Genomic DNA, 25029 nt, shown 5'->3' with positions numbered 1-25029 from the left:
TCACATTCAAAAATATTTGTAAAAACAAATCAGACATTTTATATATTCTGCACCACAATTCTGCAGATGATTAATTTTGACAAACAAGTTACGAAAGGGAAACAAAACCCAAAATTTAAAACTTTTAATTGCATGATGTCAAACTGCCCTTACCCATCTATATGGACAAATTTATAATTTTGTTTTTCCTTTCTGAATTTCAAAGCTGCACCCAAGACATGCTACAAACATGCAAAAAAAGTGATCTCCTCTTTGCAATCGCCATTTAAACGGCAGGATAAAAGTGTAGTGCGTTCAGTTCGGTACAGTGATCAAATGGATGTAGTTAAGATGGGTTAGTATGCAGGTGCACATATAAATGCAGTTAAATCCAGAACAGCCAATACTCATCTCTATACTAAAACAAAGGCAAGATATGTTATAAAGTAGCTTCTCATTCTTGCAGGAAAGGGAAAGAATCTCATTTTGAGATCCATTAATCAACAATGTTATTTATCATTCCTTTAACAACTGACACCAGACTAAAAGCATTGATATTTTTGATTGAAAAAATTGTTTATGAAAAATACAGAGGCCAAATTTGACTCAACATTTTGCCAGACTTATTAGTGATGCCTCAGTATTGCAATATTCTAATAATATGGATTTCCAAAAGGAATTGTGTGTGTTTTTTTTTCAAAAATTTCGGGATCAAGTTAAAGCAAGAATGAGACACTACCAACTCTTAATTTTTGGGAAAGAAAAGATGAAGTCTAGGTAAACTGTTATTTATCAGTCTAACTTGGAATGTTAAGCAGAATTGATCACAATTAACATCACAAATTCAAATAATCCAGAACATTAATGTATTGGAACAAGCAACAAGGCATCAGTACCTCGTCACCTCGAAGTAGGTGATTTACTAACTTAAGGTGAAATGGAAAGGCTGAGGCCAGTCTGGGCAGCATAAAAAATAAGCTTGAAGGTTCATTACTGTCCTTATTAAAAAAAAAATCATAGCATTGGAATTCTTAATCTTTGCAGTATATTAGATTTTTTTTTAAATACAGCCACAGGTTACCACAACTTTAGGAAGTGCCTTAGTGGTTTTTTTTTACTTGAAGAGAAAACCACGTTGCTGTAGGTATATACTGATTTTCTTGAATTACTTACCACTTACATTTAAAAATAAAAATCAATTGCCAAAGAACTAAATGGGTTCATCAACTAAACTTAATCAGATATTTGATTGGACATCAATTGGACCATTTTTGCATTTACCTCCGAGTTCGAATTCAGATCTCGTGTTGGGGTTTAAAAACTAACTTGCGTGCCACACTGATGGGAATGGGTAGAAAGTAGAGGTTCACATACTATTGAAACTCACCAATATATCATTTATATGAATACTAATACTTTGAGGGAATCTCACTAACCTATTTTATTAAACGCTTACAAAAAGGATGATCAGCACCATTCATTTTTTCAACATTTGATTAAACAGTGCATGCTAACATCAGGAAATCTGGCTTGGAATAACAGAACCTGACAGCGTGACTGAGCTGAATGCAAGTAGAGCTACATCATTAGTATGGGATTTTCAAAATCAGGTCACTTCAAACATTTTAATTCAGCTCCCTCACAACATCTGACTCAGTAACTCCTACTCAGTGCTATCTAAGTTATTAACATTTACAGTTTAACTAAAAAAAGCAGTTTTTTTTTTAAATGATTAATTTTTCTTTGTATCAGTTTGATTTTTGGCAAGACTTTAATTGTTAACCTTTAAAAATGCCAACTATACATTATGGTTCCTCCTCTTTCCCTAATTGCTTCACAAGTGCAATTAGGCAAGGCAGAATTAACCCTATTCACAGCATGCTTTTAACGTGTGTATCAATTTTCTCATCAGAAGTTTATAAAAAGCAAGTGACCTTTCCAATACTGTTCAAAGTTGAAGAAAGCAAAGAAACCTCCCAAAATCTCCTACTACCAGCATAACAAACAATATATCAGAAACCCAATTTATAAATGTACACATTTTTGAGCATGTATTTTATATATTAGCAGTGATGAGTTTTCATAGTCAGCATATGAAATTGGGACAACTAGTGAAATCGCTATATTATAAGCATCCTCATAGGATTAGATACATTGTTTTCTAAATGTAGAGATGTGCTGCTTGAAATACTAATTCATTGTAATAATGAGTGAACGTCGCCAATAATGCTACAACTGAAACACAAAAAATATTTATTTTCTTTTTCCTGAAAATTGTCTCCCTCTCCCCACTCCTGAAAGATTTGGTTCCTTGCTTAGTTCTGGTTCCACAGGCACTAGGCATCCTCCAGTGACTGACCTGACCCGACCCATGTGGCCGGTCATCACGTGTTAGCCCATGGAGTAAGCCTCCGCTGGCTACCCAAGCAAGGCCATGCTCAATCCTGTACTTGTCCAACATTCAGACATGAGTACTGCCATTCAGGGAGTCAGAACCCTGGCCAATTTTCCTTTCCCTAACATATTGAAGCCAACTGTAGTATCGCTACTACCATGTTGGCAGAGGTCAGCTAATTCAAACTGGAGGTTGAACCAGGGACCTTTCTGGTCTACATGGCTGTTGAGTCAATCAGGGGAACTGCAAGCATTTAAAAAAATGTAATTTGTGGATGTTGGTGCTCGGGAATGGAACACATATAATTTCAGACATCCATTTTCATTATCAAGCACTCCTGTTAGAGGTACAGCACCATTAGATGCAGAGTAAAGCTCCCTCTACTTTGCCCAACCTCCTACTGCATCAGTGTGGCATTTTTTCCATTTCCCACACCAAACATCCTTAGCCCTCTCCGAGTGACACTGCCAACTACGACCAAATTAAGGGCAGTTTTGTGCTGTAGGCCCATGCCCATTAGGAACTGAAGATTCCCCAAAACTCATTTCACTTAAGATCCTTACAGCGAGAACAGGAGGATAATTTCATCCATCAGTCCGGATTTGAACCGAAGTCCCAGATGCGAGAAGCCAATATTTAGCCATGGTGCCAGCCAGTTCTCAGCACATTTTATGTTTTAAGAGCAAATCCAAAATAAGTCTATGGGGGAAAATACTGCACAATTTTTGTAAAACAAACTACAGGTATATACTGTAGCATTCATTCAAAAATGACCAACTTCAAAAAGGATTAAAAAATGGTTTGTCTACAAACAAATACAGCTGAGCGCTATCCAGTTTTGTAAGCTCCCAAGAAAAATGATTTATTTCATCTGACCGATATTCACAATTATTTACTGCTGATTTTGTTAAGCATTTAGTTATTTTCCCCGCAGATCTTTGTAAGTTCTAAAACTGAACTAATTCATATAAAAAACATTTATTTCAATTTTACAATGGAATGGTTTCGTTTTTCAACAACTGCTTTTCTTCTCAAGAAAACAAAATCCTTGCATTAATTATCCTATAAGCTAAAACAGCTATTCAGTACATAACCCTCGTCTCTCCGAATAAGTCTTGCTGTGGGATAATGTTCAAAGATGGCAGAATCGTTATTTCTCCAGAAGGTACAAGGAAAATCAAGTCCCATGCAAGAGAAGTGGATTGCACCATGCAGTTTTAGATGATCCATTTCAAGACTCATCACAAAGAGCTCAATGAAAAATCAGAGGTAAAAGATTGTGCAAAATTAGTAGTGTCCAGAGGTCAACAAAGCAAGCATCAACAATCCACTCTTTTCAGGCCAATTTAATGCATTAAAACATCTGACAGACAAGAAATGTTAAAATTAAAGGAGAAAAAACCCTTACCAAGCGTTGTTGCTCCAAAAGCAGGTCTGCCTCCTCCTTCTCTTTCTTGTACAGAATCTCCATCTCTTGAAGTCTGTTGAGAATAGAATGGTTGAGATTCATTTTCAGGACAACTTCATACTGTGCGGCCACTGAGACCCGGTAGGTCAGTACAGACTCAGGACTGGGCAGATTTGAAAGTGATTGCCTAGCTTACATTTCTGTTTTTCAGTAAAGCAGTTCCATGGACTACATTTTCTCTGTAGGCACATATTTGCAGTAGTGCAAATTACATGACACACATGCAAAAAAAAGGCATTACTAATGTGTAGTCGAAAATATCACAGGCCAGAGTAGATGGATGGAATGATGTGAGTGCAGGCAATTTTAGATAGATTTGGGGTCTTTTCAAACTTCCAATTACCAGTAGTAACAAGGCTTTGCGTAACAGGTCTTATTAGGAATGAGGAAAAGGCTTACATTGGTTGTGCCCTTTAAGGAGCCACAAAATGTTCACGGTGATGCTAACGATTTTCCCAAAAGCAGTGATACTTCCACAAAAAAAAGAGCTGATGGTACTTCCTTCCAGATGCGTACTTATCAGTAGGCATTAAAACTTTGCTGAGGCAAGTCAGATCTGAAATGCTAGCCTATTTGACATTTCATGGCGTGCAAGTTTTGTGCATGGGATTATGACAATGCAGTGACAACACTGGAAAGTCAAAGTCAGACAAACACAGGCACGGTGGGTGTAACACTGTCCTGTGACCCCTATTGTCTCAGTCTGTAGCACACTTGTCTCTGAGTCAGAAGGTTGTGGGTTGAATTCCCACCGCGGCCTTGAGCACATAAATCAAGGCTGATCATGCAGTACTGGGGGATGCATCATCAGAGGTACTGTCATTTGGATTAGATTTTATACTGAGACCCCGCCTTGGCCCGCAGATGGATGCAAAAAGATCCCATGAAATTATTCAAAGAGGAACAGGAAGTTCACCTGGTGTCCGAGCCAACATTCCTCCCAACCAACAAAAACTGATTCGGATTCATTAATTTGCTGGTTTTGGGATCTTGCCCTGCACAAACTGGCAGTTGAGTTCGCCTACATAGCAACACTGACTGCATTTCAAAAAGTAATCCATTGGTTGTATAGTGCCTTGTGATGTTCCGAACTCGGTAAGGCACTATATAAATGCAAGGTGTTCTTTTCTCACTTCACAGAGTTGCCAGAATTTAAGACAATTTTGTTTTACCAGTAACCGATCGAACTGATACTTTTTCCACTGAATTTATGCCCCTGAGCAGAGTACATCTGTCATGAAAGTCAGTTGAGCTGTCACCAAAACAGATGCCAAATTTGGCAGCACTGCTCCACTTGCAAAATGGCAGCTCAGTGATGTCTCACCTTCAGTATAACAACTGTAGCTGATCATGCCCCAGAATCTAAAGTGGACTGTAACACATTCAACTGCCTTAATTATATACTAACCTAGCAGCTCAAGACCAACCCCTTATGATCAGTAGATGTACTACAATAGTTAGATGAATGTGCACTACTACAGTATTTACATACTATCTCTATGTTAGGCAATGTTTAAAAATTACAAAAACTTGGGGCCTGCGCAGAAATGCATGCAAAATAACTTGCATGACTATGTGCATTGGAAGCCAGTGCAAGTACAACCTGGCCAATGCAAGTAAGACATCATTATTTAATGCAGCTCACTTGTGTCAGCAATGTAATAAACATCAGGCTCGCAAGAGTGGCTGGTGTGGGTAACAGAAGTGCAACACTGGTGTAGCAGGAGTTGGGGTAATAAAGTCATTTTTATTCTTCATCTAGCACTCATCTGATCTGTGCACCCATGATCTTGGTACTAGGCCCATTTCCAGCATCAACACCATTCACCTCGAGAACCTTACAAATTGACCCAAAAATATACATTTAAAGAAATTTTCCAGGTTACTTGCGAGTCTACAATTACCTTTTTTCCATCTCTTGTTTCATATCTATGCCTTGTTTTTCCAGAAGTTCCCGTTGAGCAAAAGCCCAATCAACAGGTTCTACTGGGGTCTCAGCAGACGGGGTCTTCTCTCGTTCAGCGCGTGCCTGCTCAGGGTGGTTGAATCGGAACACGTGGTTCTTGCCCATAATAATGCGATTCCCTAAAACAAGTTTGAATCAACAGTTTCAAATTTCAGAACAATTGATAACAGGACAGATAAAAAAATTTTAAAAGACCAGCGTGGAAATAAGTGGCAGTGGATACATGCACTTAATTTACTTTTCACTTCAGAGGCTTTCTCGCACTGTGCCTGAAAAAGTGGCAAGTTCAGTGTAAGAGTGAATATACTCTACATCTGTCAGGCTCTGTAGATATTTTGGTCTACAACATCAGAAGATAATATTCCAATAACTGGTTCAAAAGTTTGGGGGCAATGAATTCTTGTAGGTCTACAGATCGTCAATGTTGCTGTTGACTTAAATTTTTCTTCTTCCCTCCTCTCCCGGAAGTCTTGTTGCAATTATTTGGAGGTGGTGGGGGAGGGGGAAAGATGTGAGGAGGAAGGAAATGAAGCAGACCTGCTCTCTTCCATTCCACCCCTAATATTCTTGGCAAGGGTTAAGATGAGAAAAGTAATCAAGGCCTAGAAAGAGAGTTGGACAAAACATGCAAATAGGTAAATCAATATACTGTCGATAAGTACCAGAGCCATTAGTTTGAACAATTGTTCTTGACTCAGTATGGCACCAATCAATAGAGTGCACAAGGTCTCAGATTTGATTCCTGGTCTGTCCTGCGTTAGCTGATCGCCGCACTCCCAGGACTACCACTGATACCCTCTCAACTCTTTCCACATGGTTGTGCTTTTGGCCTAAGATGGTGATTCAATGTTGAGGTATGGTCCCAAAGAAGTCACCAGCCTCCTAGTGCATTGCCCAACTGGCCATTTTTGATATACAGGTTTGATCAGTTTTATCAGGCTTTGAGGCTATTTCTGTCCTCATCTGACATCTAAACATGAAAATTTTGCAACAGGAATCACTGGATAATGATGCAGAGAGAGAACAATGGCAAAAGCTTTTTCTTGCACAGACAAGGGACATTGATGCTAACTATTGTGCACTCACCACCACCTTGGCTGAGATTAGCTAAACACACAGGGATCCAAGCCTGAAACTTAGTCAACTGTATGGCTCAGCAGCAGCACACCAAGCAGTGCACCTATCTCCAGAGCCATTAGTTTGAACAATTGTTCTTGACTCAGTATGGCACCAATCAATAGAGTGCACAAGGTCTCGGATTTGATTCCTGGTCTATCCTGCGATAGCTGATCGCTGGCAGGCCAGCAGTTGGGTCACTATAATTCACAAGAACATAAGGTACATACAAATAATGATCACTTGTCCCATTTTAGCTCAGCCATCCAGAAGATAGATTGTACTTGGTACTTATCTACAGTATATTGATTTACCTATTTGCGCGTTTTGTCCAACTCTCTTTCTAGGCCTTGATTACTTTTCTCATCTTGACAGCAACAACCCCCGTTTAGTATTATCTGTTAACCTGACTAGTGTGTATGCAGTTTCTGCATCCAAGTTACTAATGTAGATGGATTAGGAGCAGTGTGGGCCAGAGCACCAAATCCTGGGGCATTCCATTCAAATCTGTCCAACCGCTCCCCTGCCCTAAGCATCACTCTCCTAACAACTAGACTTTGTTTTCTTTCCTTCAGCAAATTCCTTATCCATACCAAGTTTTACCTTGAATTCCCACTTTCAGCTTCAGCAGCAGTCTTTCATGAGGGACTTCCTTAGACGTTTTATGGAAATCTAAGTACATCCCATCATAGGGGCTTTCATCTCCTCAAAATATCAAGGAAGTTAATCAGGTAGGATCTTCCTCTTCTAAAGCCATATTGGCTGGTATTTGTTAGATTCTCACACATGTACTCAACTTTGATCCCGATGATCCATACTATTATTTTATTAAGTATTGGTGTTAGACTTATGGGTCTGTAGTTGCCCCTCAGCACCCCTGGTCTAACATGAGAAAAAAGTGAGAAAGAAAAACAGCCAGGGTTCCCACTCATGGCTACTGACTCCTGCTGGGTAGTGTACATTTGAATCAGCTTGGACACCTTGGGAGAGATGCCAGAGGCTGTAGGTCATCATGGAACCATACCTCCAAAAGTCAGCATCTTCGAGAAAGGGCAGAAAATTGGGGGGAAAAGTTTGCAATTGAAAAACATTGAAAGAATCCCCTCCACCAACTAGAGAAGTAACATAGCACAACAGAAAATACTACAATGCAATATTGAAGACCATGCCAACCCAGACCATACAAGCATAAGAAACATCAAACATAAATTTGCCAGACTGACACTTCAATCTGTGCTTTACTGACCTGAACGTAGTTTCACTGGATTGGCGACTCGTTTGCCATTCACGTACGTTTCAGATCCTTCACAGGGCACCAAAGTAACAATAACTGCAAAGAAAAATGAGAATGAACAGATTGAAGCATTGCCAGCTTCTGCCAAAGACCCTGGTTAACAGGCAGGAGAAAACTATGTCACTGGATGCAGAAAGGTTATTTCTTTAGAGCTGATAACTGTCAGGGAAGCATTAGGCTGACCTGTACTTAATACCATCTGTGCAGTGTCTAAATTGATCACAATATTTTACAATCAGCAACAATTTTTAAACCTCACACAAGGCAAGCTTACTGTTTCATTACAATTTTGTACATAGCATGAACAGCATACTCAAAAGCTGCTCTTGGTTTATGATAGCTACACCATTCATAAACCATGACGTTAAAACCAACTAACAACCATCACCCATTGTTAATGGGCTTCAGATTCACTTGTAGTGTAGCGTTTAATATCCTACTAGAAGGAATCACATCCCAAATATGGTATCTAAGCTGGACATCAGCCTCTCAGAGGCATCTCTGGTTGGAATTGTCATTAATACAATTACATTCAGAATGAACATTTAAAATCATCCATGTAAACATAGCTTATTTTGTGGTGCAGCAACATATCACAAAACTCTACCCTGGTATCATATTCCCCTCTGGTCACAAGGAACAAGCCAGTGTTGCACTATGAATTCAATTTCTTTTGACACAAAACTAGTAAGACGCACTTTCAACTTGCAAAAAGCAGCATCATATCTGTAACAGGTTGTGATTGTAAAACTCAAGCTCCCTATTTTACAAAATATTATGAGTATCTGAAAGCTTTATTACCACAATTACACATAAAAGGATGAAATTATTCCGACCTCCCCATTTTAAAAAAAAAATGTGGAGTCGTGTTATAGCCCAATGCATGCCAAGTCTGTACAATTTCTGCAGACTGTACGGTGCCAATTTAGGATCTGGGGAACCCAGTTTAGGTGCAGACAACTCGCAATTCTGATTCCAACAGAGAGAGTGATGAGGTAAAGTCACTTATAAAGCTTGTTGAAAAAACTGAACATAAAGCTACAAAAGCAATTGGTTTGTTAGTTTTTACCTTCTCCATTTTGATTCTTGTCACTACTGAAACTGCAGTGTTCTTCTCTGATGTGTGCTCCACTGAGAACAATATCCTGACGTCTCTCGGCATCTGCCTGGCCAACCCTTATAATTAAAAAATACACATTCACAGCACTTAAACACAAACCTAAATCAAATGAGATTTCCACTTACTAATGTGTTAAATTTTTAATTATGGAGCTAATTAAATTCAGTTTGAAGTATGAGTCACTGGGAGATGCAAAGGAGTTGAAAATGATCTTTTCCCCTCTGAATCTAGGCAATAATCTAGCCTAAACTGATGGGGTGAATCTTGCTTTCTGGAAGTTTTAGGGGACATTTAGGAAATGGCTACTGAATCGGCAATTCACTCAAGGATCACGGGGACAGTGTGAGAAATGGGAAGATTATAACGGTGTAGCGTGGGATAAGCTTCTGAAACAGGAATTTAGGCTTGTCAGTGCACTGACAGGGGAACTCATAGAAACATAGAAAATAGGAGCAGGAGTAGGGCATTTGGCCCTTCGAGCCTGCTCCGCCATTCAATATGATCATGGCTGATCCTCTATCTCAATACCATATTCCCGCTCTCTCCCCATACCCCTTGATGCCTTGTGTGTCTAGAAATCTATCTAGCTCCTTCTTAAATATATTCAGTGAATGCCCAACATGGAAGCCCCTCCTCAATTCTGATACTCAGTACCCAAAAGGTAGAAATTATTCCGTTCCACACCATGAGCATCCTCATTTTGAGCACAAAAAGTGTGCCTAGAAAGAAAAACTTTTCTAAAACCAAGTTAGCTTTGATACAGTTCCTGTTTACATATATCAAAATTGTTAATAACTACACATAACATGACTTCATCATTAAATTAAAGCTTCTTAATGCTAGATTCAATCCATTATACCCTACTAATAGACAGGAAACCTCTGAAGCAAATTTGATGTTACTCATTAGCCAGCAAGGACAATATACGATTAGTCTGGTTTTTTTATTCGTTCACGGGATGTGGGCGTCGCTGGCGAGGCCAGCATTTATTGCCCATCCCTAATTGCCCTCGAGAAGGTGGTTAAAAATGTTGGTTACAAAATAGAATTAGAAAATTTCCAAACTCAGTATTTTTTTTGAATAAGTTGAACAATTATTTAGGTGTAAACCTCCTTCAGGAGTACAAGCGAATTCAAGTATAACATGACTAACAAGTCACTGATTAAAACGTACTGGACTGCTTCATTGATTAGATCATTTAAACTGAGCACAATCTGGTCAACTGATATCCTTCAGTGGAAGAGTTTGACAAAAGGAACTTCGTACAAAACTTTTCCAGTGCAATAGAAGGTGCAGTTTAAAGGTTTTTTTTAAATGGCTGAAACTAAGTTTCAATTAGGTATGCAGTGGTTGTCCGAATTTTATGATGTTAAGCGTCAGATGAGATGAGTTTAAAGGTGATCAAACTACTGAAGTATCTGAAATTACAATTCTTATTTTATGCAAATTCCAGAAAAGATTAGATTTCGCAATGTACGAATACTGTAGCTATTTAAGTTTCACAAAAATCTAACCTTTCGAAACAAAATCCAAGTAGCCTATTTTAATGGGAAAAAATCCATCACTGTCAAGTTTTATAAAGTCAACAAGGATGATCAAGAATGAGTCAGTAACCCAGGTTGTCATTACTTGACACCTTCTTCAAAGTGGCTTGACTTTTTCATCTCATTACCTTGTGATGCCATCTTTGATGTAGTAAAGAAGACACTCTGACATGAGAGGATCCTCATTGAGGTTCACAAGATGTGGCGTCTAACAGAAAAAGAGAACAGTAAAAAAAACAATAGGAGAATAGTAAACTTACATTTGTAGTTTTTATAAATAATCTTTTGGCAAATTTTGCTTGGATTCAGATCATTCTTTGCAACACAAAATCTCTATCCAACAGCCAAAATAGCATTTTGCCATCTAAATTGTTTGAGATTGAAAGAAATCATGTTGCATTTTCAGTGATCATTCTGGGCTACCAAGTATCCTAGGAATAATCTTGGCTCCAAGAAATTTGATTTTTTATTAAGAATACCAAATGTTCACAACTCGTTCACCTGGTGTCTCCATAAGTAAATGCAATACAAATGTATAATAGAAAACAGGAGAGTACCAGCTTCAATCCCTAGTTTGTGCCCAGTTAACCAGATCTGGCATGTTGGCAATTGAAATACCAGAACTGGCCTTTTTGTGTCCAGATGGATTGGAAGGGGGAAGAAGAGAGAACAAAAAGATTAGAAAAGACCATGGTTCCAGATCCTAATGATACCTAGTGACCTCTGTAAAAATGCACTTGTAGGCATGATCACATTGAGCTGCGATTGCCCCTAACAATCAAGTATCTCAGGGTCACTCTGTCCAAGCTCACACATGAACAATGGCAATTTGGTGAGGTAGAGGTGGTCGCCATGCATAGAACCCCCCACAACATTGCCTTCAATAGATCAGTTTGTTCAGGGGAGGAAAAATCCACAGTTTCTAATTTGCTATTTGATACACAAGACCAGATGCATTAAATTTCTACAAAAGGAACTGAGTGCTACTGACCACATGGAGAACTGAAAGAAGGATATTGATGAGCTCCCACCCAGCTGTAAACCCATTCATTATATGGACAAGTTATGGTCAATGAATATGAACTATATTCAAGGGTGAGATAACGGTGCAATAATAAAATTGAGTGCCGGTTATAGTCAGCCTCATAGCAAGGGGACATCAACTGTTTGTACCCTTCTTAAAAATGACACTGTATTGAATTTTATATTTTATGCATTCAAATTAATGGGGACTATTAAGCTCCTTCATACTCTTTTTCACATCATTCAAGTTGCCCTACTTAACTCCAGATGTGCTTGGCTGCAGTCTTGAAAACCCAAGTCAAGGACTGAAGTCCAAATGCAAAAAAATCTATTTCAAATCATATATCAGAGCACACTTAAACTTCCAGCTGTGATAGCTTGCAGCTTGATTTTTTTTTTAAATGTAAAATTGAAAATAACAGCATGATGAACGTAATCTGCAATGGCTGCCACTTCTCATTACACCTCTGTACAATTCAGCAGCTCAGTGAAGCTGCTTTGCGAAGACAGTTTTAATTATGGCTCTGCTGAATATATGTACTTTGAGCAAAGAACAATTATCACTGTTCATAGTGCTGAATATACGGAATTGAAATAGGATTGTAAGAACTGTAACTGTAGTTTTCAATTTGGCAAAAAAAAAATTAACTATGTTCACAGCTAGAAATTGAAACGATCAGATTGCCCAAACTTTCACGTGGGACCCTTATAGCCAACAGAGGAATCTTTCATCCCATCAGTCTGGACAGGATTTGAATCCAGGTCCTGGAGATGAAAGTCCAGGGTGGAGGCCACTATGCCAACCACATCCAGCAGTAATGTTCAATTTTAAAATTGACAATTAAAAGGCAAAAAGTCTTGCTTTAATCATGCTTCGTTCAATTTGACCTTAAATGAAAAATTAGTGAACAGTAAAATGGATCAGTATCTTAAATGTTTCATTCAACTACACATCAAAGATACTTCACCACACAATCGCCTGGTCTCAGCTCAGCAAATATAGTCAATCAGGAGGCAGGCACCAAGAAGCAGCACCTCATAGAAGTAAGATACAACAATGGGAGGGAGCAAAACTGACCTACAATGCAAGAGTCGAACAGCCTTCCAAAATATTCCATTTTAAAGATTTATCAGAACAGCATTCCCAGGAGACATTTTCACAAACTACCTGTAAGTTTAAACTATTAAAAGTTACAGTCCAAGTTGCCCTTTTTGAATCTTGCTTCTTATTAGCTAATTGAAGAGCGATCTTACTTATTTTGTTGTCCAGTCCACAGCCCAGACTGCAGGAGGTTAGTGCAGTAGCAAGTGGTATTCAAGGGTTGAAAATTGGTATCAGTAGATTGAAATACATCTCCTGTAATGTGTATTCTACTGAATGGACATGGCAGATTTAACACCGACATACACAATATTTTAGTATTAACATGAGCACCACTGATTATGACAGACCATTTAACACTACAATCTCAAAGTTATCATGTATACCAACCTTCTTAGGAGAGAACACTCCATAGGAGTCAGCAAAAAGATCACATGGCCTTGGAGTCAAAATCTAAGCAACAAGGTGTCAGGAAACAGAAATGCCAAAGTAAAAAGCGACAGAAAAAGCATGAGTGTAAGGGGGACACACAAGGAAGACACTTCAACAAAATGGGTAACAAGTGAAGAGAACCATGAATTACGTAAAACAAGAAACACAAAATAGTTAGTATAGGAAGAAAATAGACCGCACAGAATTTACAACTGAAATAAATACATTTGAGTTCATGAGCCTTGAAACAAAATCATTGTGATAATGTCAGTATTTCCTGAATGTTCCACACTTGAGTGGATGAATCCTCTAAAGTCAAAGCCACACAACTAGGACTACACTTTGATGACTCAACATTAACCAAATCACAACTTTCCATTTTATTCAGTACACTAAAAGTTAAATTTTAACTTGGCATACATGAAAATTGAAGAAAAGCCTCTAACATGATTGGTTTTTTGGATCAGAACAGTTTGACTCATGATGCGATTTCCATCCATTTTAAATTTTAATGGGAATTGAGAATCGCCAACAATATGGTTTCCACTAAAAACTAGGTAAAATAGGAATGTGCAAGAGACTGTTGAACATACGTTTTAAATCAAGTTTTTAAAGTCTAAACTTGACATACAATTTCTATCAAGGTTTTCCTCTGTTTATGGATCAATTTGAGAACCATGATTTCCCGCTGGTTTACCAACTCCAAAACAGATACCAATGTCAAATTGGTATCTGCAATATAAAATTGCATCATACAGTCGGAAGAACCACAATGGAAGAACCACAATGCCAATCTTAATCCATTTCCGTCAGTTAATCAGACAGTATATATTGCATTTGCATTCTGCCTACCAGTCATGTACAGAATATTCACATGTAAGCCCCATAGGTGTACTCAAAGTTATATTGTTGCGCACTAACAAAAGCTTCAGCGTAACCATGGGAATTTGCCCAGAAGGTGTAGATTTGAAAACATCTCTTGTAATGTGTATTGCATTGAATGGGAATGTCAAAGAATTGATGATCATAATAGAAATATCTCACATCAGCAGACATATCTGTGGCTCTGAAAGCTTTGTGCTGGTTAGAAGCCTATGGTTTATGCAGTTTCCACCAGACAATCTAGTAAAATTAAATGCAGTTCTTCTTTAGATACAGTTGGAGAAAACACAAATTAATTGTGTGCCAAGACTTCACCTTTGAGAATCTAAATGTCACTATGTTTCTTACAAAATTGCACTTTTTGCCACACTTAAGCCCAAATATCCAGACACTAGAAGCAACAGTATCCCAATTTTAGACTTTAAAAGCTAGATTTAAAAAACTAGTCACAATCTCTTCCAGGTTTCCAGATTTTAAGCATGTTATGCAAGAGTCATAATTGCTGCAGTTAAGAAAGACATAACTTGCATTTATACAGCACCTTCCACAACCTCAGGACAGCCAAAAAAATTCAGTCAATTAAATAGTTTTGAAGTGCAGTCACTGTTGTAATGTAGGGAAATTTGGCAGCCAATCTGCATACAGCAAAGTCCCACAAACAGCAATGAGGTAAATAATCAGAAAATCTGTTATTGGTGGTTCTGGGACACTGGGATAACACCCTTGCTCTTTAATAGTGCCACAGGATCCACCTGAGGGTAGATGGGGCCATGGTTCAACATCTCATCCAAAAGCAGCACCTCTGACAGTCCTGCACTCCCTCAGTACTGAACAGAAGTATCAGCCTAGATTATGTTCTCAAGATTCTGGAGTGGGACTTGAACAGACAACCTTCTGATTCAGAGGCAAGGGTGCTATCACTGAACCAAGGTTGATACAGTTCTATGTAAGGGATCTATAAGAAAATTAAACTGCATCATTTCACTTTTTCACCAACATAAATCAATTCTTAGATTTAAACTGCAAATTAAGAGAGTATTCAACCAACATTTCCAATTGGGCTAATTTTTGTTCAAATAATGGCAGCAACTTTGTTATATCAAGTGGCAAAAACAATGCATCTATAATATATTAGAAGCATTGAATGATGTCAAGATTCTAATGGAACTGCACTTGTAGGTGGCACTGTGAGCAATCCTATACAATGGAGACTGTCCGAACATTACATGACAGCCTTCAAATGAACAGACAGGACTCTTCTGTTTGAATCTCTTTTATAAATCCTGCTCTGTTTGTGAGGAACTGTTCAGCCCTCGGTTGTCCATCTTCTCCCATGAGCAGGTTCTCAGCCTGCAATCTCTCCCCACCAAGCCAAAATTTGGTCCTCAACCTCTCTCTCACACCCCAGAAACCCCCCTCCCCGAAATGGGATGTATTTCTCCCTCTCCCATAACTGACAGTTCTGTCCCCCAACCCCTACCACTGTTGATCTGAAATTTCCTTTCATGGCCCTCCCTTCCTCTTCCCTAATCCTTTATTTCCCTTCACCCTTTCCCATTACCTTTTCCCTTCCCTCCCCTCCTCTCCCTCCTCCCACTCTGCTCCCTGCTACCATTTTCCCCCCTATATCCTCCCTCTACCCTGCTACACCTGAAAAATTCAAATTGGACGAATACACTATAATTTCTTAGTTAGATCAAATTGTTTACAAAGATCTTTCTTCTGAAAAAAAATTCCAAGACGTTAAAATTACAATGAATTCAATGAGCACAGAAAGTACCATTCAGGGCAAAACAGCAAAATCGTACATCTTTTACAGTTGCTGTTTTTATTTTAAATCAAGTATCTATCTTTCTGCAGTAAATATCATTTAAAAATACAGGACAGAATCTCTCTTTGAAGAAAAGTACAAATTTCAATTTTAATTTTCTCTCAATTACTTCACAGCAGGCTCTGTTTGACTTGTCCAAATTGCTTACTGCAATTCAGATTCCCCAAGGCACTTGAACAATGAGAAGGAAGGAAGGGCAAGATAATCTGACTTTCCTACTTAGAATCTGTTCTCTCTTTTGTTGTGCCAACCAGTGACATTACTGCCACGGATAATTTCAAAATAGCCTTCAGTTCTGCTGGCAGCCAACAAGTAAATTGAGCTTTTAAAAGGTCACAAACCATATATCCTATAGCTTTTTCATCATATTCTATTAAAGAAAGAAGAGGAAATGAGAGAAAGAAAGAGAGCCTTGTGCAGAAGAGCTGGCCATTTCTAGCACACTGAAATTGAGTATAAAATGTTACCTGAATTTATAAGGAAGGCCACCATGACATCAACCCAATGGGCCAGTTACATTACCACTTTGTAGTGATATATAACAGCACAAGAACGGTGCTATAACTCGGGCAGGAGAATGGCGTCAGACCACCTCCAGAAGGTAGGGAGTCTCTCACCATCTGAGCATCACAATGAATAGTACAACAGTATTCAGGTGTGAAACACAAATTAAAAATATTCCCAGTCCAAACGGACTGCCTGGGAACATTTACAACTCATTTTTGATTTTTTTTTATTAATGGCAAGCAGAGACTCAACACTCCCATTGACACACTCGACATGAAAATTTAGCTGGCATTCGAAATCTATGACGTCCATGCAGTTGGAGGAAAAAGCACAGGGCTTAGGGCTGGGTATGTAACCACAAGAACATAATGAATGGATAACATAAGTGGACAACCTTTATATTGGAAGCCAAGGAGAAGTTAATGACTTATTTGCCTCTATTTGCTCCTCCAAATAGACGGCAATAGCACAAAAAAAGCATGGCTTTGACTGAAAAGGGGAAAAGTGCATTTTTAAAAAACTTACAAACTCAATAAAACATTTTCACAAATGGTAATACCACTGCGAAAGTTTTACCACTATTAAGTTTAGTCTCAGACTCATGAACTTAATGTCATAAACCAACCTCTTTAGGAGTAAATATTTCATCTGATTCAAACAACTCAGATGATGTCCGGTTGTAAATCTGAACAGGATGCGATGGTAGAAAACAAGAACAAAATGTAAAGTTCAAGAATATGACAATGACAAACAAATAATTCAATGGCTTTGCACTGCTGTGCACACAAATGGCTTAAGTTCCTGTCCTGTCCTTACACTCAAGATAATAATGGTTTTAAAAAATGAAGTTATAATGTAAGTATTATTTTTATAATTCCCTGCATAGTAACTTCACAATAGTAAAGATTAAAGTGTGGACAATATTATTCCCTATTACTTGTGGAAATGGTTAAAAGGCCCTGCACAACTCGCCCACCTAAAGTGCAGATGTGTAAAAGTCACAAGCAAGCAGGACACCATCAATAGCACAACAGACCATAAAGCAGCTCCTCACCATGGGAACCAAGTATATTGCAAACCTGAATTTTCAATAAAATTTAGAATTTATAAAAACTGAAGTTTCTGCCCATCTTTTTTAGATCACATTATTAATGTGCCTATAATTGAATATTTTCTGTATAATTCACACAGTGATACTCAAACCACTGATGCTCAAAATGCTTGTGTATTTTGCGTCTTTTCCACTCAAAGTAATCCAGTGTTGCACTGTGATTTAGCTTATGCTTTATCAATGCTCAGGAAGTGATAACTTCAGTAAATAATCTAACCTAAAAGAATAGGCATCAAACGTGGGAACATTTTTTTTTGAAAAACAAAACCATAAAACAAATGGAACACTACTATTCATAGTGTGATTACGGAGATATTGGACAAACATGAAGATCAGCCCCTTCCACATTCACCAATACACTACGAAATAATTGATGGAATAATATATCATTTGGCAGTGTTATATGAATGCAATTATAATATCCTCTAAGCATTTCTAACACCCTGACTTTTGGCCAATACACACCAGTGCAAATTATTAAACACAAAATGTGAAGCAGTAGTATGAATGGTGTGCAAAATGTAACCATTGCAAGTAAATGAGTGACAGAAACCAAAACAGTGACTGCACAAAAAAGATAAGCTTCAGGAAAATTAAAAAGCAAAGAGTTACACAAGTAGATGACGCAACTGAATAAAGTAATCATGTGATTAACTTTTGTATAGACATATGTGCCAGCTTATTGTTTCACATAAAAAGAACACTTTATACAAGGAGTCTACCTTTTTTGGAGAGAAAACTCCCAAAGTGCCGCCATCCTCTCGTATAGCAACTCCCATCTCAGCCAAAAGGGCCTCTCTAGAATTAAAGAAATGTCATACCAGTGAGCTGCTAATGAATGGTTTTGGCTCAGCTTAACAAACATCTCTGATTAAGGTGCCACAACAAATGAGAATGATCAAGGCAATGAATCAAAACAACTGGGGAGCTCTGCAAAAAGGAGAAAATGTTTGAGGATTTACTGAAAAAGACATCTTGGATTTCAAATGGAAAATTCAGCATGGCCAGAGCTACAAAAATGTTAGTTTGATATCCTCAACTACTGCATTTATTACATGAAACAAAAGAATGTACATCAAAATAGGGAATTTCAGCACATTAAGAAAAAACATTTTAAACAGCTACAATGCATCAGTACAAGAAGTGCTCTTTAAAACAAATGAAAAATCAAGTTGAATTTATTGTAGTTGTGGAACCATATCATCTATCTACAACTTTCATCATAAAGTATAAAACATCCACACGGCATCTTTTTAAGTAAATTTTGTATCAAAATAGTAACTGCAGAAATGCCTACTATAACTGCAGTTGCAGAAAGAGGATCTCAAGTTGAACATTAGCTGAGAGAAGATTTAGAACTTGATTATATATTTTTCCAAAAAGTGGTTGAAACGCTTGCCTCATATTAACTGAAAATAGCACTCTTATTTTTTTAAATTTTCTTTCGATACAGTTACTTGTCAACCTAAAATCAGCAAATTGTAGCCTGTTTTCCAGGCCATCAGTTAAAGGATCAAATAGTTTCAGTGATCCTGATCATGAGAAAATATGTGATATAAGCAACAGCAAAGAACAGTTTTTACTTTGAAATTTAAGGTATCATCCACTTGTCGTCAACTTCAATCTCTAACCAATGCGGACCAGCACTGACTGCATAATTATGGGAAGATTTTTTGGGGCGGGGCCAATGAAAGTCACTTTATTAATACAGGAACACAAAATGAAAATCCGTATCTAAAAAGCAATTTGGACTTGTAGTACAGCAAGTTGTTATCTCATTCTTGTCCTTATCTTGAAGGTCACTGGGCCAATATCTAGGTCAAACAGAATAACTTTGAAAATGAATGAAATTTGCAAGTTCGGAAAGCCAAACGATATTTTGCAGGGTGCCAGATTTATCTATTAAAAAAAACCCCAAAAATGTACTTTTAAACTTGAGCAGAATATTTATGTCTAAGATCTGCTGCAAAAATTACTTTTGTAACTCTCTAAATATAGGGAAGGGACTTAGAATATGGTGTGAGCAAGGTTTTTATTAAAAACCAAACAGCAATTATAAAAATAGAAGGATGACGAACAGTGGTGTAACTTACTCAGATTTTTAACCATAGAAGAATATCATAGGTTCAGTATTTATAGAGGTGCTGAATAGCTAGATTACAGCAAATTCTACAGGATTAAAAGCAAATTCTTTTTTGCAAAGTAGCTTTCAAATAAAAGTTTTGAAGAAAGAAAGGCCCTGACCTCTCCATCCTGATTGCTTCGGTTTTGCGAAGCTTCTCCTCCCAGGTCTCATTCAGTTCAGCGATGATCTTTTCTGATTCCTGCAAATAGACGGATGTATTTAAAACTCAGCCATTAAGAAGTATCACCTGTTTCTTCACGTTTTATTAAGGCATAACAGATCTAATTAGCCAAATCTGTCACTGAAAAAAAAATAACCAAAGGATCTCATTCTTGGAGGCAAATGCCATTGACTCACACATTCAATATATAAACGGCACAAATCTTTGGATGAGATTGCATTCTTTGCTCAAAATTCCCTGCATACGACTTTTTTTTAAAATTAAGATTGCTTGCTGGTTCTATACTTAAAAACCAAGAAATAGGCACCGACTTGGAGGTTAGTAATTTCTCACAATTTAGTAACTACCTATATTTTATATTGGAACGAAGCAGTACTTTGGTTGGATGTCTTTTCATTACAATATGAAAGTGGAATCTTCACATACGTAGCACATACCAAGAATTGCCCTAGTAAGTGGGGAACAAGACTTATTCTGAAAACAATCACCACATTCTGATGATTTGCTTGGATTTCCTTCCTTAATTACTAGCAGATCTCAATGTCATTGCTCATGGAACACGAACAGTCGCACTCTTGCAAGGTTTGCACATCTCCATGAACGGCATTGGAAAGAAGTTTGTAAAAGATCACCCCATGAAATAAGTGTTTTCTAGGGTTTTTCTTACTTAATGCAGATAGACAATTAAATTTGTTCCTTACATACCACACTTGGACAAATAAACGTCTGCCTTTAACAGGGTTGGGGGGTGGGAGCAGCTCCTCACTGTCCATCTACTTAGGGTGTGGGCTTTTATTGTCAGTGTCAAAAAGTACATAAAACGGGAGATTAAACTAATTTGCATCTTTCCTGCTCTACCAAATCTCTCCGCAGTGGTACTTTGAGCCAAAAAGATATATATACTATATACAAGTTACAATAATGTCCTGCAACTTCAGTAAACAAGCCCAACACAGATACAGTTGAAGAGAAAACTATTAAGTGGGAAAGAATTCTGAGCCATTATTTATATTTTAGAGTGTATTCTATCTAAATGGTTGCAGCAGTTTTTCAGGACCTCTTTCCAAACTTGAATAATGCTACAGTCCTTTCCGAACTTGCTACTGATTATACTCAAACCTCAAAAAGACAGTTCATACAAACAAATAAAAATTGCAGCTGCTGTAAACCATTTAAAACACATTAGAAAATATAAAGTTTTGGTCAGAATCCATTCCCACTCACCAATTTCCGCTCTAACAGTGTGTACGCTGAGCTCTCAATGTGCTTGCTGAACATCAGTTAGCATACAGCACACTTGTTTTTCCTTTCAAATTTACCTGGAAAAAGTTGAATCCATGCTTTAACTTGCTCTGATTTATGCAAAAAAAAGTTCAGTTACTCCCAAAAATGGTTGTTTGGGGGGGGGTGGGGGCGGGAGAAAGAGGGGTGCTTGCTCTCAGTAATTTTCTATTGACAGTGCGCAGGTGCATAAACAGGAAGTCCTGGCATGTTCTGGTTGGCCAATCTCACAATCACTTTCTAGTATCCTGGAATCTCCAGCCTGTTAGTTTGAGTCTCTTCGGCTTGCAGTGCCGTGTTGGGAAATCTGCTTGAACTTGATGCTTCTCACACAGGCACAGTATTCCGATGGAAATATTGCCACGGGTACTTCAAGCACAGAAACATTTATTTTATAGGCAAGTTCAAAAATGTTCTTGCAAATTTTGCATTTGATGTCTATTGTGCTACAAACCTTATTTCCAGTAGTAAGTCCTCAGTTCAGCTGTGTAACCAACACAGGCAGCAGAAAGGATTTTCAAAAAATGTCTGGAGCAATTCAATTGCCTTCTGTTTATAGTTTTTTTTTGACTGCTCATGCTTAATTTGTTTTCCTACACCCTTGGCAGTTACTTATTGTAAGTTTATTTAGTCAATTTCCCCTTGTTTGATTCGTTCATTCCCTACCTACTCAATTCTGATTTGTCGTTGTTTTAATTACTATGAAATTTTGACCAAGCAAGTGCAACACAGAAAATTTGCTCAAGTTACAACGTGCAGCTGAACTGAGACTTAGGAAGTGTGACAGATAAAATGTGGACGAGATGAAATTATATATTTTACTTACACACACAAAATACTTTTTGGTAGCTACATGGTTTCAGGTACACCTCAGCATTCATTTCTAAAAAGAAATGAATCGGGTACTAATGATCTCAGAATACTTTGTTGGCAGTTAGAATTAGTGCACCATCAGGACTGCAGTGCTACGCAGTGCAGTAAGGGTTTCCCTTGCGGGGGTCCCTGGGCAAAGGTTCAGTTTGGTGCCCGTACCTTTTACGAGGCAATGGTACTATAATACTACCTACTTAATCTGGTGTGAAATCCACAAGTGTATGATCGTGAGAAGGCATGTTTGTGATGGGTAATGCAAGAACAGTTGACAAAATAATCAGCTATTACCATTGCGTACAGTGTCCTTTCACTGCATCTGCTTGGAGCCCCTGACTAGCTTGGGGCCTTGTGCAATTGCATGGTCCGAACACTGCCCCTGGTGTTACTTCATTATATCCCTACCCAATGTACTTAGTATTCATTGTAGTTAGGCTTAATTTTTAAAAGAATTCGTTCATGGGATGTGGGTGTCACTGGCAAGGCCAGCATTTATTGCCCAACCCTAATTGCCCTTAAGAAGGTGATGATGAGCCGCCTTCCTGAACCGCTGCAGTCCGTGTGGTGAAGGTTCTCCCACATTGCTGTTAGGTAGAGAGTTCCAGGATTTTGACCCAGAGATGATGAAGGAACGGCGATATATTTCCAAGTCGGGATGGTGTATGACTTGGAGGGGAACGTGCAGGTGGTGGTGTTCCCAGTTGCCTGCTGCCCTTGTCCTTCTAGGTGGTAGAGGTCCCGGGTTTGATCTTGTGGCCATTACAGAAACATGGCTGCAGGGTGACAACGACTGGGAATTAAATATGCCAGGGTATTTAACGATCAGGAAGGACAGGCAGGAAGGAAGGGGAGGTGGGGTGGCTATGTTAATAAAGGAAGGAATCACTGTAATACAGAGAAATGATATTGGGACAAAGGATCAGGATAATGAAACAGTTTGGGTAGAGATAAGGAATAATAAGGGGAAAAAAACACTAGTGGGCGTAGTATATAGGCCTCCAAATAGTTGCAACTCTGCTGGAAGAAGTATGAATCAGGAAATAGTCGGGGCATGTAATAAGGGAACAGCTATAATTATGGGGGATTTTAACTATCATATTAACTGGACAAATCAAATTGGGCAGGGCAGCCTTGAGGAAGAGTTTATTGAGTGTATTAGGGATGGATTTCTTGAGCAGTATGTAACTGATCCTACAAGGGGGCAAGCAACCTTGGACCTGGTCCTGTGTAATGAGCCAGGATTAATTAATAATGTCCTAGTTAAGGATCCCCTTGGAATGAGTGACCATAACATGGTTACATTCCATATCCAATTAGAGGGTGAGAAGGTTGGTTCTCAAACAAGCATACTGAGCTTGAATAAAGGAGACTATGATGGTATGAGAGCCAAATTGATTAAAGTGGACTGGGAAAATAGATTAAAGAGTAAGGCAGTACATGAGCAGAGGTGTTCATTCAAGGAGTTATTTTACAACTTTCAAAAAATATATATTCCACTGAGGAAAAAAGGGTGTAAAAGAAATGACAGCCATCCGTGGCTAAGTAAAGAAATTAAGGATAGTATCCGACTAAAAACAAGGACATATAAGGTAGCCAAACTTAGTGGGAGGATAGAAGATTGGGAAGTCTTCAAAAGACAGCAAAAAGTAACTAAAGGGTTGATTAAGAAAGGGAAGATAGATTATGAAAATAAATTAGCAAAAAATATAAAAACAGATAGCAAGAGTTTCTATAGTTATATAAAAAGAAAAAGGGTGGCTAAGGCAAACGTAGGTCCCTTAGAGGATGAGACTGGGAAATTAATGGTGGGAAACACGGAGATGGCAAAAATGCTGAACAAATATTTTGTTTCAGTCTTTACGGTAGAGGACACTAAGAATATCACAACACTGAACAAACAGGGGGTTCTAGGGGGGGGGAGCAGCTAAATACGATTAAAATCACTAAGGAATTGGTACTCAGTAAATTAATGGGACTCAAGGCGGATAAATCCCCTGGACCTGATGGCTTACATCCGAGGGTCTTGAGGGAAGTGGCAGTAGGGATTGTGGATGCTTTGGTAATAATTTTCCAAAATTCTCTGGACTCGGCAAAGGTCCCGGCAGATTGGAAAACTGCTAATGTAACACCCTTATTTAAAAAGGGTAGTAAGCAGAAGGTTGGAAATTATAGACCAGTTAGCCTAACATCTGTGGTGGGTAAAACTTTGGAGTATATTATTAAGGAGACAGTAGCAGAACATTTGGATAAACATAATTTAAAAGGACAAAGTCAGCATGGCTTTACAAAGGGGAAAGTCATGTCTGACAAATTTGCTTGAGTTCTTTGAGGACATAACGTGCAGGGTGGATAAAGGGGAACCAGTGGATGTAGTGTATTTAGACTTCCAGAAGGCATTCGACAAGGTGCCACATAAAAGATTATTGCTCAAGATAAAGAATCACTGGATTGGGGGTAATATTCTGGCATGGGTGGAGGATTGGTTATCGAACAGGAAGCAGAGAGTTGGGATAAATGGTTCGTTCTCGGACTGGCAACCAGTAGCCAGTGGTGTTCCGCAGGGATCGGTGCTGGGTCCCCAACTCTTTACAATCTATATTAACGATTTGGAGGAGGGGACCGAGTGTAACATATCAAAGTTTGCAAATGATACAAAGATGGGAGGGAAAGTGGAGAGTGAGGAGGACATAAAAAACCTACAAGGGGATATAGACAGGCTGGGTGAGTGGGCGGCGATTTGGCAGATGCAATAAAATATTGGAAAATGTGAGGTTATGCACTTTGGCAGGAAAAATCAGAGAG

The 25029-nt window shown here is 38.4% G+C and overlaps 1 protein-coding gene across 5 annotated transcripts in view; it reads right to left on the bottom strand.

The window, feature by feature from the left end:
* kif1b (kinesin family member 1B) overlaps positions 1–25029 on the bottom strand; it is a 220179-nt gene that overhangs the window by 98424 nt on the left and 96726 nt on the right. For all 5 annotated transcript variants that reach the window (XM_067970370.1, XM_067970371.1, XM_067970372.1 and 2 more), the window contains 7 exons: positions 20015–20094; positions 18493–18568; positions 11011–11090; positions 9288–9394; positions 8171–8254; positions 5747–5927; positions 3783–3855 (listed from right to left, as the gene is read on the bottom strand). In XM_067970370.1, coding sequence (XP_067826471.1) covers positions 3783–3855; positions 5747–5927; positions 8171–8254; positions 9288–9394; positions 11011–11090; positions 18493–18568; positions 20015–20094 — 681 coding nt within the window. The remainder of the gene's footprint in view (positions 1–3782; positions 3856–5746; positions 5928–8170; positions 8255–9287; positions 9395–11010; positions 11091–18492; positions 18569–20014; positions 20095–25029) is intronic.

The sequence above is a fragment of the Heptranchias perlo genome, chromosome 32 (assembly GCF_035084215.1).
Source record: "Heptranchias perlo isolate sHepPer1 chromosome 32, sHepPer1.hap1, whole genome shotgun sequence".
Lineage (NCBI taxonomy): Eukaryota > Metazoa > Chordata > Chondrichthyes > Hexanchiformes > Hexanchidae > Heptranchias > Heptranchias perlo.
The sequence above is the reverse complement of the archived record's forward strand: the minus strand, read 5'-3'. Positions and strand labels throughout refer to the sequence as shown.